Below are 25,599 nucleotides of genomic sequence, written 5' to 3'. Positions count from 1 at the left end.
TGACACGACATTCCCTCACAACAGCCGCTGAACCAACCACAGTCGTCCCCAAAATCCCGGCAGTCGTTAGATCGGCTCACGTGTTTCTTTTTGACCCTGCAAGTATACGACATAGTCAGATTATTTATTGGTTACGTTATTAATGCTAAGGATTGAGTGAGTGAGTTGAGTGTTACACCGCACTCAGAAATATTCCAGCTATATGATCTGTAAATTAAAAACGTCTGAACCAGACAATCCAGAGATCAACAACATGAGCATCGATCTGCGTAACTGGGAACCGATGACACGTGTCAACCAAGTCAGTGAGCCTGACCGCCCAATCCTGCTAGTCGCCTCTTGCGACAAGCATAGTCGCGTTTTATGGCAAGCATGGGTTGCTGAAGACCTATTCTACCCCGGGACCTTCACGGGTCGCATGCTAAGGAAGGATTACAGGATGACAATATATGGATGAACAAATTCTTTATTGCTATGAGAGCAACATCTCGTCAAAGAAAGGATACACCAACACCGCATGGCCAGGGTACTCACTACACACCATCGCCGAAAAACAACTACCTTCAGTCAGTTCGTACAGAGGAAACCTACACCACACTCAGGAACATGCAGAGCACACGTCTGTCATAGTAAAGAAGTTGTTCATTCATGTATTGTCATCCTCCCTTACTGTTCCAACATCTAAATGCTTCTCAGAGAAGTTATTCATGCTATTGATCATTGGATTACCCGTCCCAGACTCGAGTAATGAAGGAGTGCTTCCATATTACTGGAGAGTTGCAGAATGCGGCTTTAAACATCAAACAAAGAAGCCGTTGAGTGTTTTTCCTTTGTCTTTTTTGCGAATCTGTATCGATATTACGTTGAAACCTTAACACACGTCACTGAGCGGTAATGTGCTAACACACCTGTGTTATAATCACAGTGCATGTGGGATTCCAACTCCACATCATGAATTTCGGACACGACTAACGGACACTTCTCTACATTGCAAAGCTGATTTATTGTTTCGGGTTAGGAGTGGGGGTAGCCTATTGGTTAAATCGTTCACTCGTCACGCCGAAGACCCCTGTTCGATTCCCCGCATGGGTACAATGTAGTCTTTTCTGTGTCCCACACTGTGAATTTGCTTGAATATCGCTTACAGTAGTGTAAAATATCATACACTTTTCGCTTACTCTGTGGATCGTCAGTATAGCACAATGGTATTATCTAGAGATAGAACTTCATATTAAGAATAACTGCAAAACAGTCTTTTTGATAAGTGTAAAACCATCACACGTTTAAACCTTTAAAAACAACTGTACATGGGCTCTCCCGTGTTTGTATTTAATGGCGATGATGTTACCGGGTCAGTATCTTAATGATACAAAGGTCATATTTAAGTTACGCCGATTGTATATAAATACCGTGTTTGGGGATAATGGCATCATTTGGATGATCTAACAAACAGATAGGTCAATTGCCAATCTATCTACATAAAATACTTTACAAAACTATCTTTACTCATCAGGCAATTGTTTTCACATAGTCAGCATGACATAGGTCATGAATACTTGCCTAGCTAACGGAGCATTTTGTATAGCCATGTGAAGCTTTTTGTTCCGATTCCTGAATATGCTTTTGCTTGATTCGGTGACAAATGTTTAGTTACAAAATAGTGCTTATCGCCATTAATGTAAAACGGTTTATTGGCCGGTGGAGCTGACAGGGGTAAAGGAGGCGATGAACGATTTTACATGCCACGAGTGGCGCTTAAAATGTTAAATTAGATATAGTGTACGCGAGTTATTATTAAGTATGAGGTTGGAAATCTACGAGCACAACCCTGTGAAGAAACGGATGTCTTCGTTCCCAACCTTTGCTGGCCTTCGTTCGGATACAGAATGACTGGTCATTTTTTATCTGTTGGGCAACGCTATTTACGCTAGTGTTTGCATGTGATTTGACTTGATGTATTATAAATCACAGTTTATTACATAAACAAAGGAACCGTTTAGATAACACGAAAGGGGACTATAGCACTATTGATATTCATATGGATACACATATGCAGAATATTATAAAGACAATCTCTGCGTCAGCTTTCGGATTATGACCTTAAGTTTTAGGGCAAGAGTTATCTTTTCTTGCCCTTTTAATGACATAATGTCCAAACAAGTAGAAGAGATGAAATGATAGATATCCTTTTGTTCCACTACCTACTGAATGAGCAGTCGAAATTATAGCTGCAAATCTATATCGAGATGAGAAAGACTGTAGTCATTTAGTCTTTATCTTTAATATCCACCATAACGTTTGTCTAGCCGAAAATGTGAAAAGGTAAAATCCTCTTCAACTAAATCCAATTTGAAAATATGTGCATGACTACGTTAAATGTTTGAGTAAAATAAACCATTTAAAAATAATCGTTTATCTCGTGTGGTTTAATCTGCTGATAGCTTGTTTATATTAAATATTCATGCTGTTTATTTTAGTTCCATTTACTACAAACATTTAGATTGCTGGGGTCTGTTCAGATCCGGAACGCCTGAGTATTATTGACGCTTAAACGGTGGTACCCAACGTCAGCATACAGTTGACAATTATAACTTGCATGGAATACTCACTCTTTGTTTACTTCACTGACAGATTTGTCATCCTCCACCACAGTGTTAATGTAAGATCCGGAGACTGGAACAGGAAGACAAGTTGTTGATATTGGAACACAGGAACATGTGAAACTATGCGATAATTTTCTACGATACATTTCAGTAGCACGTCTTATGCGGGTTTTTTTTGTTGTTGTTCGTTTGTTTGTTTTTTGTTTTTGTATGTTTTACAAAAAAATCCCCCCCCACCCCCACACACACACACTCAGCCACCCACCCTTGAAAATCACTTATAGATTTTTTGTGTGTTCGCTGAGCCAACGGGTTAAGTTTAACGTTAGACACCAAACATGCATTATATTATGATCGCGTCTTCGTTTTGTTGTCAGTTTTAATGTACGTTATGTAACTGTTTTGTTTCTCAAGTGATTGCAGTTAAAAAAATCAAATCTTAACGTTCTGTTATTTATCATTTCAAAATAGGCACCCATTACGAAATAGGCTTTAACGAGAGCTGAGTCATTCGTTTCCTGACGCAGACATTCACAGTGGACAATGTGACACGGTATACAACTGAAGAATACAATCAGAAAAAATTGTGCAATTACTAACATATCAGACATTAACCATCAAAGGCATTCTTATAAATGCCTGAAACATGGCGCGATAATAGCAGTCATTGGCGACACTGACATTTGAAGCCTTGTCTATTGCATGTGATTGACAGCTGTCTCGTCTCTATTACTTGTTGACTTGCACGGGACAAATCCTTTGTTATGTGTCAAGGTTCGAAAGCACAGTGCAGCCAGTATTATTCACAAAACTGTCACATGTGGGAGACAAATTAAAAATATATATTATAAGGCATAAGTGATTCAAGTAACAATAAAGGTATGAAACCTTTACATTTCAAAACGTGTCTGCCTTACAGTCGTTTCTGGTGTCAAAATTTGGACCTCGCCTCCAAGGTGTGGGGAGCGGTAGGGTAACTTGTCTGAATGGTATTTTAGAAGTTGGGACGTACAATATAGAACAATATTTCAAGGATAACAACTTCTTTCTTTAGCGAGTGCGACGCTTCGATGCAGTTCCTTGTATCGTTGTCAAGCAGGGACAATGGTATAAGAAACTGTATCAAAACGTCGCACTCACGTAGCAAAGAAGTTGATGTCCATAAAATTTTGCTCCATGTTGGCCGATGGGATAGGCTTCTGGTTACAGCGTCCGCACGTCACGCCGAAAACCCGGGTTCGATTCCCCAAATGGGTATTATATATGAAGCTGAAAATGCTGGAATATTGCTCAAAACCCAGCTCACTCTGTCCAGGGGTAGAGCCGGATTCATTTGGTATCTCCCTGATATTACTGGAATGGTTCTAAAAGCCGCCGTAGTAGAACACCAAAATGGGCTTCACACATTGTGTTCATATGGGAAACGAACCCGGGTCTTCCACGTGACAGGCACACGCTTTAACCTCTAAGCTATCAACCGTCCCTGTACAAGCAATTATGTGACGGGAGTATCACTGACTGCGGCGTAAACCAATATATATCAACCAACTCACCCCAAAAGCGTTAACTTATCATCTTGTACTATTATGAATAAACACAAAAACTTTTGAGACAGAGAACTGGAGTGGTGCCTGTAACAGTATGCCAAGCCATTAAAATTTGGAGCAACGTAACCAATCCGCGACGCCCATGTCCACACCGGATTTGTAGTAATAATGGGTTTTGAAAAGAACCTACCTACGGGTGTACAACATTTTGAGTTTGTCTTGAACCGAGAGATACAAGTTACATATTAGACTAAGTATTTTCATTTGCCATTGATAGAATTTTCACAGTTATCATCATCATTGATCACGTGTCCTTTATCAATACTGGATCAACCAAAAAAACGTAAACGTAAAAAGAATTTTCTGCTCAAATTCGTTAAGCCCTTCAAGACCACTATTATATATATGGAAATTCCACTTTTACAGCAACACTACACGAATACAGACTTTTTAATTGTCAAAAATGTTACATTCAAAAACATCCGTTAACTTTTTGGTGTACTTAGTCTGTCTCCTACTGCCTCAACCGCACTTATCGCAATCCCCTTCTTACTGGGACTCCTTTTCAATTCATGTTTTAAATCTTTTTTCTGTCAAATTCATGTTGACAAAGCGTTAGAAGCACTGTGTGCTAAAACAAACTTTCTGCAGAAAATTTATATGTATATAACGAATAAAAAGTCACCTTATAAGACAACTCTGAAGCTACTGTTCCCGTGAAGGTCCGGGGTAGAATAGGCCTTCAGCAACCCATACTTGCCATAAAAGGCGAGCATTGGCGTAAGAGGCGACTAACGTGATCGAGTGGTCAGGCTCGCAGATTTGGTTGAGATGTCATCGGTCCCCAATTGCGCCGGCCGATGCCCAGCCTGTTGATCACAGGATTGTCTGGTCCAAACACGATTATTTAAAGACCACCGCCATACAGCTGGAATATTGCTAAGTGCGGCGAAAAACTACACTCACTCACTCACTCTGAAGCTACTGAATGTTCTTACCCGTGTAAGTTAGAAGCATTAGGACCACGAGAAACATGGAGACAACACCGGAAGGATTCATCTTGTGGTCTTGCTGCGGTCCCTGATCTTGTTGGAGTCATCTTCTGAAATCATTCACTCATATTAAGTCTAAACAGTCAGCAGTTAGCATATTGTCGTTGAAATGTCAACGACCACTACCGTAGTATTGCTAATTTATGTTACGTCTGTCGTTTCAAACACACCGTGAGATCATTTTAGCAGTGTTTGTCTTCTATAAAACGTAGCAGCCATGTTTTATGGAGTGATACACCTTCATTATAAACCAGCAAAACTGATAATGGTGTTTCAAGAAGGATTTGTGAAAATTAATTTAATTAATCGGGTCTTCTTTCCAAATTGGTTTTCTAGAACACGGTTCTCATCAACCTAAGTGTACTCAAACCTGGACTGTGAACATTTCTGTGTTTGGTCCAGTCTGTATTCGTACTGTGATTAGTGTTCCAAGCTCTTATCACAGTACGGCTATGTTTTAAGTGAGAGGTAGGGCAGCCTAGTGGTTAAAGTGTCCACTCATCACGTCGAAGACACGGGTTCGATTTCCCACATGGTTACTAGGTGTGAAGCCCATTACTGGTAACCCCTGCCGTCATGGTGCTGGAACAATGCTAACAGAGGCATAAAACCATACTCACTCACTCACTATGTTTTAAGCGATTCGTGTGCTTTGTTGTTGTCAATACAATGATCATAATGATATTGCTTCTGATTATTTTCAAAGTTTCTGGACTATCTCTGTGGCGTTGTGGATAAATTGCCTGAATTACGAGCGGAACTTCGGCGGTTCGGATAATTCGTTAAGGCCTTGGTGAGTTTTGGGTTTGTTTGTTTGTCTTCAGCATGGGTTGCTGAAGAGCGATTCGAAACGGTATCTTCATCGGTCTTGTTCAGAGTTTCATCCCTGAAGCGTAGTGGAAGCCCATGATCCTGTGTTCCGATCCCAGATTATTTCCAGGTTTGCCACCACCAGACCTATTCTCATGGGATCAACGAAACCATTATTTAAACTCAGTCACTCACTCGCCCACTGACGCATTACATTCTCGTGTGATCGTTTTATACAAGTGACTTTGTATGAAGAGGTGGTTGGGTAACCTAGTGGTTAAATCGTTGGCTCGACACACCGGAGACCCGGGTTCGATTCCCATCATAGGTACTAGAGTTGTGACGACATCGGACGATAAACATATTGATACTTGTTTTCATACAGTGATACGTATCGTTGACGTTAAAATTGTTCATTTTCACTACAAACTGACGGTTATGCCAAAATTTACACTGCCTCTTGATATAAAAAAAAAAGACAGTTGTAAAGAAAATATCTAAGGATAGCATATCGTGATGTCCATTGAATCGAATCATATCGTCTCAAGATATCGCGATACGTATCGTATCGTGAATTTTCTGTATCGTCACACCTCTAATAGGTACAATGTGTGAAGCTCATTTTTGGTGTCCCCCGCTGTGATATTTCTGGACTATTGCTAAAAGAGGCGTAAAACTAAACTGAATCTCTCACTCGTATGATGAAAGCTGAACCATATCCTCTGTTCTCCGGTTTCCGGTTAAGAGACTTTCCAGCGAGAACAAAGTTTGGTCTGTAAATTACTATAGTTCTCCAAAAGCGTCTCTTCCGAGAATTCCGTGCCTTTATCGTCCAGGAGTTAATTTAGAAAATTACTACAAATTGCTATATTTATCAATGCATAATTAAACCAAGTATGGGGGTCTTTGTTCCGAAGTAACCTAACAACAGTTAATCTTTAATTACGATATTCAGATCAGCTCAACTCTCGGACTTTTGAAATGTCAAGGCAATTGTAATACTTAATGGCTTGTTTTATATGGACACGTTGACAATACAACCCAGCCAGTCCCGTCATCATAAATTACTAATTACTGAAGTAGTCAGAATTTTGTGAAGCGTGAAATGACGCCATTGTATGGGTATGTTAACAACGTGAACGAGGCACTCTCAAATGTCGTTATTATATTAAAGCGTGTGTCTTTATGATTTCACGTAACGAGTCACAAAGAGTGAATGAGTTTTGTTTTAGGCCGCACTCAGCAATTATGTACAGCGGCGGGTGGTCTGTAAATAGTCGAGTCTCGACCAGACAATGATAACAGCATGAGCATCGATCTACGAAAATGAGTCACGAAGAACGACGGATTATCTGTCAAGGGTTGAATTTGTAAGTCACTCAAATGTTATTTTAGTACATATATAAACATAACAGACTAAAAAAGATTCTGAAATTCGTGAAAATCGGAAACACTTTTTGTCATTTTCTTAAGCGTGTTCACCGAATACTGTGACTTACACCGAGGCGTCTATTTCTGAGAATATCATGTAAGATATTCCAAATGTAAACTTGTGAAAAACGTGTTTTGATTATTACCAGCATTAAATATTTCAAAGTATACGATTTCTGATAAGTAGCTGAGACGAGGAGTTTAGATCTACTTCAAACTGTACAACTGCCAGTTTTCGTCAGAAGCAGGTCCATGTTACTAGAGGGTAAATGTTGAAAATCTTGTGACAAACGCACACGAAATCTTTCTCTCTCCTCATCCCTCTCCTATACGTTTATGTATAGAGCTACTTTGGAGCTTAACGACACTGTGACATTCTTACCAAACTATGGAGTACATATGAAAACTTTAACAGAAAGGGCGACACATATTACATGCAAATACACAATCCAATGCCCCACATGGGAACTAACCCCGTTGCTGGTGTCCCCCGTGATGATATTGCTGGAATGTTGCTAACTCATTGACGCACAATCCCGTAAAGGTTCCACCTTAACGTTGAAAACCCGGTACATTTACTAACACTGTAGATAACGCAGACCCAAACCATCGTTTGATACCTTTGATGGATTTCTGTGGTATAAAACCCGTAAAGTTCCGGGTTAGAAGTAACCCATATTCGCCTTAGAGGCGACTAACGGGATCCGGTGGTCAGGCACGCTGCCTTGGTTGACACATGTTATCGTTTCCAAATTGACTACATAGATGCTCATGCTGTAGATCACCGGTTTGTCTGATTCAGACTCGATTATATACCTGGAATATTGCTGAGTGAGGCCTAAAACTAAAGTTATTCACGTGGGTATGGTGTTTTTGTGTCTGGGTTATCTCCCGTAGACTGTACTTCCTTGTTCGGTAACATTTTGTCACACTGACACTGGCCCTGTCTCACATCGCTGTTCGTCCTTGAAAATTGAACTGATAACCCCAACTGCAAACATGCCTCTAAGCTGAACACAGTGCGCAGGAAAATGGGATTGGTAGGCTACCCAGGACAAGCAAACATCCTTAAGCTGCAGCAAAGCATATTGAAGGACTTAGCCACAGTCATGCAGATGACTAACTTATCCTTACACCGTTATCATGTTTATTTAACATAGCTTGCTAACGGCAATGATCTATACGTCGAGATGTAGATATGGACGTTGTAGGCAACATAATTGCTACTTTGTCATTACCCAACTTCTAAATATGCTTTTCAAACAACCTCTTACACAGGATGTATTAATGAATATAAAGGTACTTAATATCAAGGATCTCAAGGATCAATGAACCGTGTTATGTTCCCTTCCAACCTTTTATTCGACGCTAACGCCTGAAACTGAAGCAAGTCTATATAACCTCAGGTTCTGAATCTCACATCTCATTTTCAGTCTGAAAGAAAATGTTTGTTTCTATCCAAATTATATGTACTGATTACTATTCAGAGAATAAGTCTTAGTCCAGCCTATCACCCTATACCACCCTATCGACGTTAGACCCTGTTAGTGTACCTTAGAGGATACATTCCAAAGTTAATCAACCCTAAAATCCAAGTCGAAGACGTTGGTGCTGTCATCCATTGTGATGTGTGAGGTGGCAACGTAAGACATAGGGTTTGAGACACGACTATGTGAATCTTTGTCCTAAAAATAATAACAATAGTTGTTAAACAAACTGTCATAAAAATATTGTCACAGTTCAATGTTTGTTACGAGGGGGGAGTGCAGAGAAAGGAACAGTCAGGTGTGTGAGAAAGGATGGAGAGAGCACAGCACGGGTAAATGAATCAAAACCGTATCAGCACTTGTGCACACGCTTCTCGAACACCTGGCTGTCCCTTTCTCTGCATTCCTACCTTGTAACACACAGTGAACTGTGTCAATATCTTTATGGTAGTCAGTGAAAGAACTCTTTTATTTAGGATAAAAATTCTGCAAAAACCTGACAGATTGGTATGATGTTTTAATTATGATCAGCGTTTCATTGAGTATTTTATGTTTAATAGTTTTCGGGTTAGATTGCAATTCATCGGTCCGCTTTTAAGTCAAAAGCACAATACGTGATTTTGCGACACGTGGTCACGTGAGTTGTGGCGATGAACTGCGTCATGATGTGAGACGTGGTCACGTGAGATGTGGCGATGAGCTGCGTCATGATGTGAGACGTGGTCACGTGAGATGTGGCGATGAGCTGCGTCATGATGTGAGACGTGGTCACGTGAGATGTGGCGATGAGCTGCGTCATGATGTGAGATGTGCTCACGTGAGATGGGGGCGATGAGCCGCGTCATGATGTGAGACGTGGTCACGTGGGAAATGGCGATGAGCTGCGTCATGATGTGAGACATGGTCACGTGATATGTGGCGATGAGCTGCGTCATGATGTGAGACGTGGTCACGTGAGATGTGGCGATGAGCTGCGTCATGATGTGAGACGTGGTCACGTAGGATGTGGCGATGAGCTGCGTCATGATGTGAGACGTGGTCACGTGAGATGTGGCGATGAGCTGCGTCATGATGTGAGACGTGGTCACGTGATATGTGGCGATGAGCTGCGTCATGATGTGAGACGTGGTCACGTGATATGTGGCGATGAGCTGCGTCATGATGTGAGACGTGGTCACGTGGGATGTGGCGATGAGCTGCGTCATGATGTGAGACGTGGTCACGTGAGATGTGGCGATGAGCTGCGTCATGATGTGAGACGTGGTCACGTGAGATGTGGCGATGAGCTGCGTCATGATGTGAGATGTGCTCACGTGAGATGGGGGCGATGTGCCGCGTCATGATGTGAGACGTGGTCACGTGGGAAATGGCGATGAGCTGCGTCATGATGTGAGACATGGTCACGTGAGATGTGGCGATGAGCTGCGTCATGATGTGAGACGTGGTCACGTGAGATGTGGCGATGAGCTGCGTCATGATGTGAGACGTGGTCACGTAGGATGTGGCGATGAGCTGCGTCATGATGTGAGACGTGGTCACGTGAGATGTGGCGATGAGCTGCGTCATGATGTGAGACGTGGTCACGTAGGATGTGGCGATGAGCTGCGTCATGATGTGAGACGTGGTCACGTGATATGTGGCGATGAGCTGCGTCATGATGTGAGACGTGGTCACGTGGGATGTGGCGATGAGCTGCGTCATGATGTGAGACGTGGTCACGTGAGATGTGGCGATGAGCTGCGTCATGATGTGAGACGTGGTCACGTGAGATGTGGCGATGAGCTGCGTCATGATGTGAGACGTGGTCACGTGGGATGTGGCGATGAGCTGCGTCATGATGTGAGACGTGGTCACGTGATATGTGGCGATGAGCTGCGTCATGATGTGAGACGTGGTCACGTGGGATGTGGCGATGAGCTGCGTCATGATGTGAGACGTGGTCACGTGAGATGTGGCGATGAGCTGCGTCATGATGTGAGACGTGGTCACGTGAGATGTGGCGATGAGCTGCGTCATGATGTGAGACGTGGTCACGTGAGATGTGGCGATGAGCTGCGTCATGATGTGAGACGTGGTCACGTGAGATGTGGGGATGCTTCAGGTAGTGATGAGCTACGTGGTTATGTGTGGTGTAAATCAGACAAAAGTCAGTTCCAGTTGTCCACCTCATCAAACCAACCCTGCCTTAAATTGTGCATACAAGGTCAAGGGAGTCAAGGGAGACAACTAACTGGACACTAGTTTTTCAGCATTTAAACATACATGCATATGACCTCTCATCAAAGACACTTACATGTTTTGGTTCACAAAAGTCCATAATTCCAAGGTCAGTAGAAACAGCTATTGAAGGAGCTATAGGTAGCCCAGTATTCTAAGGCGTTGCAAATAAACCGTTCGTTTCTTGTTGACCTTGACCTGTGCCGTGAAAAAACAAAATAACCTCATATAGCTGGGGAGCGCATCAGGTCCACACTATTCTCCTGAGACCAACGACTGGGCGTTTCAGACATGTCGTCCAACATATTTTTGTACTGGGGGTCTGGCAGCATTCCTTGTTGGAAGCCCATGCTGGTTCTGAAAGAAAAAGGGACTCTCGGGCTACCCAAATAAGAGGATTTTCTTCGGCGATCAGGAGCACAAGTCGGATGAAATAACAAAACTAAACCCACGGTGTCAGGTAGGTGGTGTAATGTCAGGGGGTTTACAGATGCTTAGTCCGATCCCTTTGGAATCCCATGGTGTCTACTAACTGTACACATGCACAGCATTTGAATTATGTTAATCATCAGGTTCAGGTGTCAGGTATGTACATAGTGAATTAACCTATCTCAGCAAGGCGTGACACATCACTAGGCGCATGGTTTAGACGCAAGTGTTCATATGTAAAGAATCTAATTTGTCAGTACCCATTACCAGTACAATATTTCGTATGCACTATTTCGAAATATTAATTTGTTGTAAACAGCAAAAGTAAGTTCAATTAATTTATTCACGTATGATAGTTTATAAACTAAATGCTGTCATTAAAGAAACCTGAGTATAAAGGCGACAGAAACATTAGACAAGGAATGTGCAATACAACGCGAATGAGGTTTAACATTCGGAAATACATGTATTGTTAGTGAGTGAGTTTTACGCAGTACTATTCCAGCTATATGGCGGCGGTCTGTAAATAATCGAGTCTGGGCAGGCCACTGTCACTGACCGAGGTTCATCTTAGCATACAAAAAACATGCAGCTAAACATCTGTTATGTCTTGAGTGGTTTCAATGAGAGCCCAGAACTGACTGTCATCGTGGCCCCATGGAACCATTCAGATTATGAATTGTGACCAGGGTAATGGTCACAAACTCATCCTGAACTGTGTATGGCAGCCATTGGCGGTGGTGCTTGCAGACGTTGATTTAGGGAAGATGATCTGGAGACACTGACGTCGTACACTTTGAGAACCATGTACTTCAGAAAGCGCTTCTCAGCCTTTCCGTGTGACGTCGTACACATTGGGAACCATGTACCTCAGAAAGAGCTTTGTCAGCCTCGCCGTGTGACGTCGTACACATTGAGAACCATGTACTTCAGAAAGAGCTTTGTCAGCCTCGCCGCGTGACATGTTAAAATATGGCGTTTGCTAGTTTCAGTGTGGAAAGGGCGTGGGGCCATAGAATTTCATCTATGGAACGTTGTGCCGTCTGGGCGTGAACTGACTATGCACTACCAGTATGAAAGACGGTTCCCCATATCATTACACCCGGTTATCAAACCTGTCCACCTCCCGTTTGCACTTTCGATGTTCCATCCTCCCTAGTTTGTTTCTATTTGTTTATTTATTTATTTATTTATTTATTTATTTATTTAACCACTAGGATACCCAAACGCCCCCATGCACACATGAGAAATCCATATTATGTTTGCATTAGATGTCAGCAAAACTTGCTCAGTTATGTCGAAAGTTGTTATCTTGTTATTGTTTAAAACATATTTGACTAAACTCTTTTGTCAAAATAAAAACAACTATACACTGGGAGTATATTATATGTACTATATGTAAGAAACAACAAATCTGATTTCATGAGTTTATAGTTATTTTGTAATGACACTATATTCATACTCAAAACCATGAGTGCATTCAAATTCGTGACATATGTTTCAGGTGCCGACCTTCAAAGATGGTGACGTTGTTGTGAACGAGTCAAACGCCATCTGCTTCTATCTTGAGGTAATCAATAAAACGCATCCACATGAAGAAAGGCCTATCACGCGAACCCGAGTGAGCGTGTGTGCGTGTGTGTGCGTGTGTGTGCGCGCGCGCGCGTGTGTGTATGACACGCCGATGCTGACATTCGTGACGTAAAGGAGCTGAATTAATGCGTGCGTGAGAGCAAGTGTGTGTGGTCGTGCGAGCATGAGTGCGTACGTTTCATTGAATTTAGTATGAAATTTCATTTGACTGATCAGTCTAGCACTTGGATTTCTCTTATCGTCTATAATTAGTAACTGTTTAATATTGTGCAAGAGTTTTCTGTTGACAACAGACATGTTCACGTCGTTAGGGCAAGCCAAGACAAGTAGTTGTTGAGTCAGTCTCAGTCAGTTATCTGTCTTTATCAGACCTTGAGGGCCAAGATCGCCTGACTAATCATGCATGTTTTGCCACACGTGTCATTCCACATTTCAGATCACTGGGATTGGTTTGTTTATTTTGGGGTAATGCCTCACTCAGCAATTTTCCATATATATGGCGTCAGTCTGAAAGCCATCAATCCCCAGTCGGACCCGTGACTCAGCAGTCTGTCGAGAAAATCAATTCCATCCCGGAATTTCACGTGTGAACTGCACTTGCTGTGAAATATGTTGAGCCGTTTCGTTTCAATCAAACTTCATTCCGGTTCTCTGGACGTCACGAGACAGGAGTCCTCGCTTTATGCTTTTGGGGCTCAAATGTGAAGTGAAATCATCAAACCATTTTGGCAACGTCTCTGGCGATTTAGCTCTTGGTAGAAAACCCGCTTGTCATCTCCACGTTAAGCACAACATATTGTAAACAATAATACCAAGAATCACAGGCAAACGGTAGCGTAAAGGGGTTCTCGCAACAAAGAGAAAATGACCAGTCTTCCTAAAGGCCAGCGAAGCAAGCAAAGGTTGGCAACGTGTTTCCCTCGCTTCGGTTCGAAAAATATCATAATAAAATATCACCACTATCAAAGATAGACACTCGTTTTCCCACAAGGTTATGCTCTCAGATTGCGAACCTTATATTTAATACTCACGTACATCGTGATGAAAACTAAATATTGTGTCATCGAATGCGGCTTCAGACGATTCACAAAAATGATCAGTTTGATACAGAATTGGCAGAAATCCTCTGATCCTGGGGGAATTGCCAGCCCTCTCAGTTCCCGGTTCAAGGGAGTGAAGGAACAGGGGAGTTATAAATGTCATTTTCTGCTCGGCTACCGCTCTTCCATAATTTTCAATGTACCCCGCTGCCAATCCAACCCATCCGGTACTTCCTGGTAGTACTTCTTTATTTCGAATAACATTGAATCACGCATGATGCACGGAAATAACGATGTTTTGCGAATGCAAAGTGATGGAAGGGTGATAACTCTAAATTTGTTTCTCTTGTGTCGTCTGCCAAATTTAGCAATGGTTACGAAAAGGTTTGCCTGGCATTCCAATAACTAAATTTTGACAAAACGTCCAAATGTAGGCCCCGTGAATACTAAAATGGGGAATTACACACGCCAAGGCTCGGCACTTTGAACAGTAATTCAACACGGGCGTATTTCCCCTAATCATTCGTACCTCGTTGGTTATTCTCTAAATATATATAATTTCTTTTGCAGAATAAATTTCCAGACAAAGGAACGAAACTCCCTCCTGACGACAAAACCGAGTTTGGCCGAATTGTACAAAGATGTGCGGAGGTGAGATGTTTGAATATTGAAACAATGTAGACATATAAATATACAATACCATTTAGAAAGTGGTCAAATGTACCAAATGTAACAGTTATATTTAAGATTTAGGGCTACCTCGCGGCTGTGAGTACCGACAAATCCAGGGGTGGACCGATTACCAATGCCCGATTTATTATCCTCTATCACTTCATCACCTGGTCTGACAAACCCCGATACCCGGTGTTTGATACCCCCATACCTCGCGTTTGATATCCCCATACCTGGCGTTTGATATCCCCATACCTGTAGTCTTTCATTCCTCATACCTGTTGTATGATTCAACTATACCTGATGTTTGATTCACCCATAATTTTCACTTGACTTACCCCATACCTGTTGTGTGATACCCCATACCTGTTTTTTTTATTTGCCCATACATGATGTTTGATTCCTCCATATCTGCAGTTTTGATTTCCCCATACCCGTTGCATAGTTCCGTCGTATCTGGAACATGTATATCCGATACCCATAAAAACGTATCGTATTAAATGTCTCAAAATACATAGGCGGCATGACCACCCGAAGATTGACGGGGCTGGATATTGTCATATGTGTTAGGACATGCCGTGTACTTCCATACTTTAATTCTCCTATTATTATGTCTTGACTGATATCTCAATCCCCCAGCCAGACCCCTACCATCGCCTGCTTCACAGTCCTGGTTTTGCTTTTGAGACGATCCCTTCCACCTTTGTTTTTTAGCGATAGCGAGACTCCATGGTAGCTACATCCCTAACAGTTTCAGCATGAAAGTTATTATTTTTACACCAGCTATCGTTTAATTTCAAAATGAGCATAGTCTGTCCCAAATAAGTCGCTTTGGAATTGGGAAAAACTACCAATGGTATTGTAGTTAGGCCTAATTTATTTCAACAGATATTTCATACGCATATCAATTACATAAATTGAAGAGATAAACGTGAAAAAAACCCAGGTTTTTTCTGTTTGCGACAGCCCTATAATACTCAGTATTTCTTTCATTTCCTTTGATCATCCTTACCCGGCGTTTGATTTCCTTACAACTTTTTCATTAGTGATTCCTTGCTTCGATTCCAAATATCCAATGCTACCAATTATCACATCTGATATCCTGTACCCGATACACTTGTAATTGTGTGAATTATTATGCCTTCCGTTCCCAGCTATGATAACATCACCTCACAATACCTTGATGTGCACCCGTAAAGATCCTGGTTAGAATTGATCTATATTAATCCATGCTTGTCGTAAGAGGCAACTAACGGTTTCGGGTGGTTAGACTCACTGACTTGGGTGACATTTGATACATGTCATCATATCCCATGTGCGCTGATCCGTGCTCATGCTGTTGATCACTTGATTGTCTGGTCTAGACTCTTTTATTTACACACAATATAGCTGGAATATTACCGAGTGCTGCGTGAAACTAAACTCACTCACTCACCTTGTTATGCGTGAGTGAATGATGACATTGGTGATTATAATGTTCAACTGTGATATAAAATCACGGTAACAGACGAACGTTTTGTGATTTGGTACACGGTTGGATCTGTGGAATAAACATATTCTTAAAGTAGAGCTGTTTCTTGGTACATTATTTCGATTCGCCTCAGCAATGAACCTTGGCCCATTCGGTGCCCTCGTGCTCGCTGTGGCATCTGCTATACTACAGTACCACCGACAAAAATGAATAACAGTTTCAATGGTCGAGGCGGCTTTAAGCTTTCCATGAACAATCACATTTACTTTATAGCGACAAGAGAACAAGAAGACATCCGAAAACAGTAACAAGCCTTACATCTTGCTGGCCACGTTTTTCGCTACTCATACCATTATAACAAATTGTGAGATACTAAAGGTCGAAGTGATAGTGTGTGTCAATGTAGGTTTACGTCTCTTTTATCCAAGTACAGCTATATTACGGTGTGGAACCCCCCAAAAGCCCAACACATATTCAGGGGCGTAGCTACCATTATAAACTAAAGCTCGGGCTTACACATGACCGTTGTTGAAAAGATTCAGCAAGCACGCAATACCATTTACTATCAAAAACATCATAAACAAAATCCCGGGTTTACACATGATTGTTGCTGAAGAAGTTTACTTAGGAAAGTCGTCAATAGCATTTACTATCGGGTTTGCTATGCGCCTGCTAACACATATATTACAGGATGAGTCCATTACAGTCAAAATCGCCCCAATGAATTGCGCTCTAATTCAAAAACAAATAATCGTAAATGACTCAAACTAACGTCAATGAAAATAGGAAAAACACCCAAACTCTGCAGAATTTTGTTAGATGATTTGTCAACAAGATATAAAAGCTATTTAACAAACCATCATTATTTTTACATAATACCAAGGTCAGTCAAAAACAGCTATTGAAGGAGCTATAGGTAGCCCAGTATTCTAAGGCGTTGCAAATAAACCGTTCGTCTCTATTTTTTTAAACTCTGAACTTGTTTGACTTAGCTTGTTGACCTTGACCTATGCCCTGACACTCCTACCCGAAAAACCTCATATAGCTGGGGAGCGCATCAGGTCCACGCTATTCTCTTGAGACGAACGACTGGGCGTTTCAGACATGTCGTCCAACATGTTTTTGTACTGGGGGTCTGGCAGCATTCCTTGTTGGAAGCCCATGCTGGTTTTGGAAGAAAAGGGACTCTCGGGCTACCCAAATAAGAGGATTTCCTTCGGCGATCAGGAGCACAAGTCGGATGAAATAACAAAACTAAACCCACGGGGTCAGGTAGGTGGTGTAATGTCAGGGGGGTTACAGATGCTTAGTCCGATCCCTTTGGAATCCCATGGTGTCTACTAACTGTACACATGCACAGCATTTGAATTGTGTTAATCTTCAGGTTCAGGTGTCAAGTATGTACATAGTGAATTAACCTATCTCAGCAAGGCGTGACACATCACTAGGCGCATGGTTTAGACGTGAATGTTCATATGTAAAGAATCTAATTTGTCAGTACCCATTACCAGTACAATATTTCGTATGCACTATTTCGAAATATTAATTTGTTGTAAACAGCAAAAGTAAGTTCAATTAATTTATTCACGTATGATAGTTTATAAACTAAATGCTGTCATTAAAGAAACCTGAGTATAAAGGCGACAGAAACATTAGACAAGGAATGTGCAATACAACGCGAATGAGGTTTAACATTCGGAAATACATGTATTGTTAGTGAGTGAGTTTTACGCAGTACTATTCCAGCTATATGGCGGCGGTCTGTAAATAATCGAGTCTGGGCAGGCCACTGTCACTGACCGAGGTTCATCTTAGCATACAAAAAACATGCAGCTAAACATCTGTTATGTCTTGAGTGGTTTCAATGAGAGCCCAGAACTGACTGTCATCGTGGCCCCATGGAACCATTCAGATTATGAATTGTGACCAGGGTAATGGTCACAAACTCATCCTGAACTGTGTATGGCAGCCATTGGCGGTGGTGCTTGCAGACGTTGATTTAGGGAAGATGATCTGGAGACACTGACGTCGTACACTTTGAGAACCATGTACTTCAGAAAGAACTTCTCAACCTTTCCGTGTGACGTCGTACACATTGGGAACCATGTACCTCAGAAAGAGCTTTGTCAGCCTTGTCGTGTGAGATGTTACAATATGGCGTTTGCTAGTTTCAGTGTGGAAAGGGCGTGGGGCCATAGAATTTCATCTGTGGAACGTTGTACCGTCTGGGCGTGAACTGACTATGCACTACCTGTATGAAAGACGGTTTCCCCATATCATTACACCCTGATATCAAACCTGTCCACTTCCCGTATGCACTTTCGAAGTTGTCTGTCTGGACGGACAAAAAACTAAAGACACAACTCACCATTAAACTAACATCTCTCTCCATGGTTGCAGTAGACCTGCTCTGTGTCCTTTATGCCAATGACTTTGCATTCGAGGATGCTGATTTGTCAGAATGATCCCTCGAGCTGGTCGTCACGGGTGACTCAGGTGAAGACGGTTCCTCACTTTCCCACGCTCTCTCATTGTTTTATTTTTATCCTCCATCCTCCCTCATTATCCCCCCGTCATGTAATGCGGGGGGATATAGTCGACGCCTCGTCATTTTCTCGGTTTCCATGGAAACGTTTCGGACATAGTCTCAAAATGGAGGGATGGGCTTCGTTTCTGGAGCAGAACTCAAAAACCATTCAATGTTTTTCTGCAAAACTTGGTAGATATATCAATCTGAACCTATAGTGGTGCCTTTTGATATTTACAGGTTTTTGTGATTTATTATTTTCCTGGTATCCATGGAAATGTTTCAGACTTAGTCTTAAAAGTAAGAGGTGTGTTTCGTTTCCGGAGCAGAAATCAAAAGCCGTTCAATATTTTTCTGCAAAACTTGGTAGATATATCAGTCAGAAGCTGAAGTGGTGCCTTTTGCTATTATTTATTTATTTATTTATTTATTTATTTATTTGTTTGTTTATTACAATTGCTGTTTTTCAACCACTAGGATACCCCAAAGCCCCCAAGGACACATAACAAATCCATATTATGTTTTCATCATATGAATGTCAGGAAACCTTGCTCAGTTGTGTCTAAAGTTACTATTTTTCATATTTCCCAGAGCTTATTGTTTAAAACATATTTGACTAAACTCTTTTGTCCAAATAAATACAATTATACACTGGGAGTATATTATATATACTATATATATGAAACAACAAATCCGATTCTATAAGTTAAACGACACTACAGTCATAATGGAAACCATGAGTACATTCAAATTCGTGACATATGTTTCAGGTGCCGACCTTCAAAGATGGCGACGTTGTTGTGAACGAGTCAAACGCCATCTGCTTCTATCTTGAGGTAATCAATAAAACACATCCACATGAAGAAAGGCCTATCACGCGAACCCGAGTGAGCGTGTGTGTGTGTGTGTGCGTGTGTGCGTGTGTGTGTGTGTGCGCGTGTGTGTGTATGACACGCCGATGCTGACATTCGTGACGTAAAGGAGCTGAATTAATGCGTGCGTGAGAGCAAGTGTGTGTGGTCGTGCGAGCATGAGTGCGTACGTTTCATTGAATTTAGTATGAAATTTCATTTGACTGATCAGTCTAGCACTTGGATTTCTCTTATCGTCTATAATTAGTAACTGTTTAATATTGTGCAAGAGTTTTCTGTTGACAACAGACATGTTCATGTCGTTAGGGTCAAGACAAGTAGTTGTTGAGTCAGTCTCAGTCAGTTATCTGTCTTTATCAGACCTTGAGGGCCAAGATCGCCTGACTAATCATGCATGTTTTGACTAATCATGCATGTTTTGCCACACGTGTCATTCCACATTTCAGATCACTGGGATTGGTTTGTATATTTTGGGGTAATGCCTCACTCAGCAATTTTCCATATATATGGCGTCAGTCTGAAAGCCATCAATCCCCAGTCGGACCCGTGACTCAGCAGTCTGTCGAGAAAATCAATTCCATCCCAGAATTTCACATGTGAACTGCACTTGCTGTGAAATATGTTGAGCCGTTTCAAGTGAAATCATCAAACCAGTTTGGCAACGTCTTTGGCGTTTTAGCTCTTGGTAGAAAGCTCGCTTGTCATCTCCACGTTGAGCACAACATATTGCAAGCAATAATACCAAGAATCACAGGCAAACGGTAGCGCAAAGGGGTTCTCGCAACAAAGCGAAAATGACCAGTCTTCCTAAAGGCCAGCGAAGCAAGCAAAGGTTGGCAACGAGCTTACTTCTCTTCGGTTCGAAAATCTTTTTATAATAAAATATCACCACTATCAAAGATAGACACCCATTTTCCCACAAGGTTATGCTCTCAGATTGCGAACCTTATATTTAATACTCACGTACATCGTACTTCATTCAACTCTGTAAGGGTCACTCGTGGGGTGTCAAGTCGTTCTTCGCAGGGATGGCAACAAGAAAATTGGTTTCAGCTGAAAACTAAATATTGCGTCATCGAATATCGGCTTCAGGCGATTCACAAAAATGATCAGTTTGAAATAGAATTGGCGGAAATCCTCTGATCCTGGAAAAATTGCCATCCCTCTCAGTTTCCGGTTCAAGGGAGTGAAGGAACGGGGGAGTTATAAATATCATTTTCTGATCGGCTACCGCTCTTCCATAATTTTCAATGTACCCCGCTGCCAACGCGGGCATATTTCCCGTAATCACTCGTACCTCGTTGGTTATTCTCTAAATATATATTTCGTTTGCAGAATAAATTTCCAGACAAAGGAACGAAACTCCTTCCTGACGACAAAGCCGAGTTTGGCCGAATTGTACAAAGATGTGCGGAGGTGAGATGTTTGAATATTAAAACAATGTAGACATATAAACATAGTTTATTAAATAACATTAAGAAAGTGGTCAAATGTAAAAAATGTTGTATTTAGGATTACGCTTTCTCAGTACAGTACAGTACAGTACAGTACAGTACAGTACAGTACAGAGTCGAGTGTGAGAGCCCGTGGCTAGTAAATATCCAATTGGGTCAGTAAATCTCTATAGTCCTGGTCTGACTGGCTTGAGAATTTTCATGGTACATATTTAAAAAATATATATCACTCTCTCCGATTTCTTAAGTCATATTTTTAAATGCACTTTTAAATCATGCAACAGTTTGTCCTGAGAAATTTTGGTATTTCACCTTTTTCCAATCTTTTGCTACGTTTCTACATTTGAAAACAGTGAATTATTTGCGAGCTGGTAGTTTCCGGCCATAGCTAGCCTGCCTGGCAAGCACAATTTTGAAACACACAAAAGTCTGGTACTTTTGTTGGGTTGAGTCCCATCCGGGATTCGAACCCACACCCTCAGAGTCTGGCACCTAATTGGCAGCACACAGATTCAACCGTCTAACCACCTCAGCCACCGCGGCTTCCACAAATGATATGTTATAAACATACGCAACATCCTGAAGAAAATTTCTGTTGCGTTGTTTGTTCGTTTGTTGTTTAACGCCGCCTTTGAGCTATATGGCGACCGCCTTTACATATTCTAGTCTGCTTGTCTGGCTTGTTCTTTAACGCCGCACTCAGCAATATTTGAGCTATATGGCGATCGCCTTTACATATTCTTGTCCGGTTAGCTGGTCTGTTGTTTAACGCCGCCTTCTGCAATATTTCAGCTATATGGCGACCGCCTTTGCATATTCTTGTCTGGTTGGTTGGTTTGTTGTTTAACGCTGCCTTCTGCAATATTTGAACTATATGGCGACCGTCTTTGCATATTCGCGTCTGGTTGGTTGGTCACTATAAACAAATCTCTCCATATAAACGCCAAATAAAAATTGAGTGTTACATGTAACTTTCATTTGGTTATTCTGGTTTCTGCAGACAGCAAACGTGTTCAACACCGCCGTCGTGAACCTCGCCCAGTACAGATTTAAAACCCCTAAAGATAAACTTGATGAGGTAAGTTGTATCAATAAATATTTCGAATACTTGTGTGCTCTCTCTCTCTTTCTCTCTCTTGAATCTGTGACTGCCACTATCGGGGAAGGTCGCCTTCTCTCTTGAATCTGTGACTGCCACTATCGGGGAAGGTCGCCTTCTCTCTTGAATCTGTTACTGCCACTATCGGGGAAGGTCGCTCTCTCTCTCTCTTGAATCTGTTACTGCCACTACCGGGGAAGGTCGCTCTCTCTCTCTCTCTCTCTCTCTCTCTCTTGAATCTGTTACTGCCACCGTCGGTGAAAGCCACTGCTTTCCATTGCCCGAGATTTCTGTCTGTATATGTTTCTTGAATGTATTCATTTTGTATTTCAGGAGCTGTTAAAGACAAAGTACGAGGATTTTCGAGAGGAGTTGAAATTATGGGAGGGCTACCTCGCGGCTGTAAGTACCGACAAATCCAGGGGTGGACCGATTACCCATACCCGATACATTATCTGTACCACTTCAGCACCTGGTCTGCCATTCCCCGATATTCGGTGTTTGATACCCGCATACCTGTTGTATGATTCAACTATACCTGATGGTTGATTCACCCAGATACCTTTCACTTGATTCCCCCATACCTGTTGTTTGATTCCCCATACCTGTTTTTTTTTATTCTTCACGCCTGTTGTATGATTCATACCATACACGTTGCTTGATCTTCCAATACCAGTTGTATGATTCCCTCATACCTGTTGTTTGATTCCCTCATACCTGTTGTTTGATACCCTGTACCCGTTGTATGATTCCTCCATACCTGATGCTTGATTCCACCACACATGGCGTTTGATTCACCCATACCCGATGTTTGATTTCCCCATATCTGCTGTTTTGATTTCCCCATATCTCCTGTTTTGATTCCCCCATATCTGCTGTTTTGATTCCCCCATATCTGCTGTTTTGATTTCCCCATATCTGCAGTTTTGATTCCCCCATATCCGTTAAATAGTTCCGTCGTATCTGGATCATGTATATCCGATACCCATAGAAAAGTATCGTATTAAATGTCTCAAAATATATAGGCGGCATGACCACCCGAAGATTGACGGGACTGGATATTGTCATATGTGTTAGGACATGCCGTGTACTTCCATACTTTAATTCCCCTGTGGGATATCATATCTCAGCTGTTATCTTTATCACCCAGCCCGACACCTTTCATCGCTTGCCTCACAGTCCTGGATTTGCTTTTGAGACGATCCCTTTACCTGTTTCTTTTTATAGTGATAGTGAGACTCCATGATGCTACATCCCTAACAGTTTCAGCATATTATTTTTCACACCAGCTATCGTTTATGATGAAACAAAGTCCAGTTTCAAAATGAACATGTAAAATGTGCCCTTTCTTATACAATATCATCGAACACTAATTTACATAAAGCCATAGTCTGTCCCAAATAAGTCGCTTTGGACTTTGGAGAAAAAAAATATTCGCATGGCTCATTTCTGCACTAATATCTCCTCGGTCCTTTTCGTCACGTTTCCTATTTCCCTACTACTGGTATTGTAGTTATTTATTTATTTTAACAGATACTTCACACTTCATATCAACTACATACATTTTAACGACAAACGTGAAAAGAAAACATTTTTTTTCTATTTCCGACAGTACTATAATACTCAGTATTTCTTTCATTCCCTTTGATCATCCTTTCCCGGCGTTTGATTTCCTTATAACACTGCTTATCAGTTACCGATTCCTTGGTTCGATTCCAAATATCCTATGCTACCAATTATCACATCTGATATCCTGTACCCGATACATTTGTAATTGTGTGAATTATTATGCCTTCCGTTCCCAGCTATGATAACATCCGCTGATCCGTGCTCATGCTGTTGATCACTTGATTGTCTGGTCTAGACTCTTTTATTTACACACAATATAGCTGGAATATTGCCGAGTGCTGCGTGAAACTAAACTCACTCACTCACCTTGTTATGCGTGAGTGAATGATGACATTGGTGATTATAATGTTCTTGCCAACGTTCTAATAAATGCCTTTCTTTCTACAGAGCGGAGGCTACGTCGTCGGTAGCAACTTCACCATGGCTGATGTCTTCTTCTTTCCGTATGTCGCCTTCGGGGTGAGACTCGGCCTTAACCTCGCCAAATATCCCGCCATCTCTGCCTACTACGACAAGGTCAAGGACAGGCCATCCGTGAAAACGACATGGCCGCCACACTGGGCTGATGGTCCCGGTGACTCTTCAATCTTTGGACCTGTTTAGGAACTGTAGTTGAGAATGGCGACGATCATATGCTTCTGAGCATATGATCCGACGCTTGTCATCCAACAGTTTTAGGTTTGCTTTATTCAAAGTCATATTATTCAGACATTTCGCGAGATATTTTATAAAATGTTTTACATGAGCTGTTTTGTTTGTCTTTTTACGTTGTAGTCAACTTTGATATAAAATCACGGTAACATACGAACTTTTTGTGATTTGGTACATGGTTGGATCTGTGGAATGAACATATTCTTAAAGTAGAGCTGTTTCTTGGTACATTATTTCGATTCTCCTCAGTAATGAACCTTGCTCCATGTCGTGTCCTCGTGCTCGCAGTGACATCTGCTATACTACAGTACCACCGACAAAAAAACCAAACAAGTTTAATGGTAGGGGCGGCTTTAAGCTTTCCGTAAACAATCACCCTCATTTTATAGCGAACCAAAGAACGACAACAGCAATGTTTTTATTTCATCCGAAAACAGTCATAAGCCTTACATCTTGATGGCCACGTGTTTCGCTATGCGCACCATTATAACACATTGTCAGATACTAAAGTAATAGTGTGTGTCATTGTGGGTTTAGGTCTCTTTTATCCATGTACAGCTATATTAGCGTGTGGAACCCCAGAAATGCCCAACACATATTCAGGGGCGTAGCTGAAAAAGGTTGAGCAAGCAATACCATTTACTATCGGGCTTCGGCCTGCTTACACATATGTTACGGTCAAAATCTTCTCAATGAATTGCATTCTAACTCAAAAACAAATAATCGTAAATGACTCAAACTAACGCCAAGGTAAAAAGGAAAAAACCACAAGCTTTGCAGAATTTTGTTATAATTTTTGTCAACAAGATATAACAATGGTTTAACAAACCATCATTATTCTCATTCGATAGTGGAAGATTTGTGACATGGGTGCAGCAACAGCTCAGGTAACAGCCTGGTAAGCAAGAGACACGGGCAAATTTGTTTATCCTACTGATTTAGCGATTGATTCAACTCAAACAATGACGTTTACTGCTGATTTCAAAGCTTTAATTCAAGGTCTACAACTTCTTCA

General features: G+C 41.5%; 1 protein-coding gene, 1 long non-coding RNA gene and 1 pseudogene across 2 annotated transcripts; 2 read left to right on the top strand and 1 right to left on the bottom strand.

The window, feature by feature from the left end:
- Positions 1 to 5,254, bottom strand: LOC137276860 (uncharacterized). Its single transcript, XR_010956586.1, has 3 exons — positions 5,149 to 5,254; positions 2,610 to 2,673; positions 1 to 96 (listed from the first exon to the last, which is right to left on the bottom strand). It is a non-coding gene; the product is annotated as an uncharacterized lncRNA (long non-coding RNA).
- A 6,184-nt stretch (positions 5,255 to 11,438) lies between these two features.
- Positions 11,439 to 15,595, top strand: LOC137278861 (glutathione S-transferase A-like; annotated as a pseudogene).
- A 1,851-nt stretch (positions 15,596 to 17,446) lies between these two features.
- On the top strand, positions 17,447 to 24,738 carry LOC137277926 (glutathione S-transferase A-like). Its single transcript, XM_067809935.1, has 6 exons — positions 17,447 to 17,624; positions 19,650 to 19,715; positions 21,087 to 21,167; positions 22,206 to 22,283; positions 22,638 to 22,706; positions 24,321 to 24,738. Exons 1-6 carry the CDS (start codon positions 17,457 to 17,459, stop codon positions 24,534 to 24,536), a joined length of 678 nt encoding a protein of 225 aa, XP_067666036.1. The 5' UTR covers positions 17,447 to 17,456; the 3' UTR covers positions 24,537 to 24,738.
- Positions 24,739 to 25,599: the final 861 nt, after the last annotated feature.

The sequence above is a fragment of the Haliotis asinina genome, chromosome 3 (genome assembly GCF_037392515.1).
Source record: "Haliotis asinina isolate JCU_RB_2024 chromosome 3, JCU_Hal_asi_v2, whole genome shotgun sequence".
In the NCBI taxonomy this organism is placed as follows: domain Eukaryota; kingdom Metazoa; phylum Mollusca; class Gastropoda; order Lepetellida; family Haliotidae; genus Haliotis; species Haliotis asinina.
The sequence above is the reverse complement of the archived record's forward strand: the minus strand, read 5'-3'. Positions and strand labels throughout refer to the sequence as shown.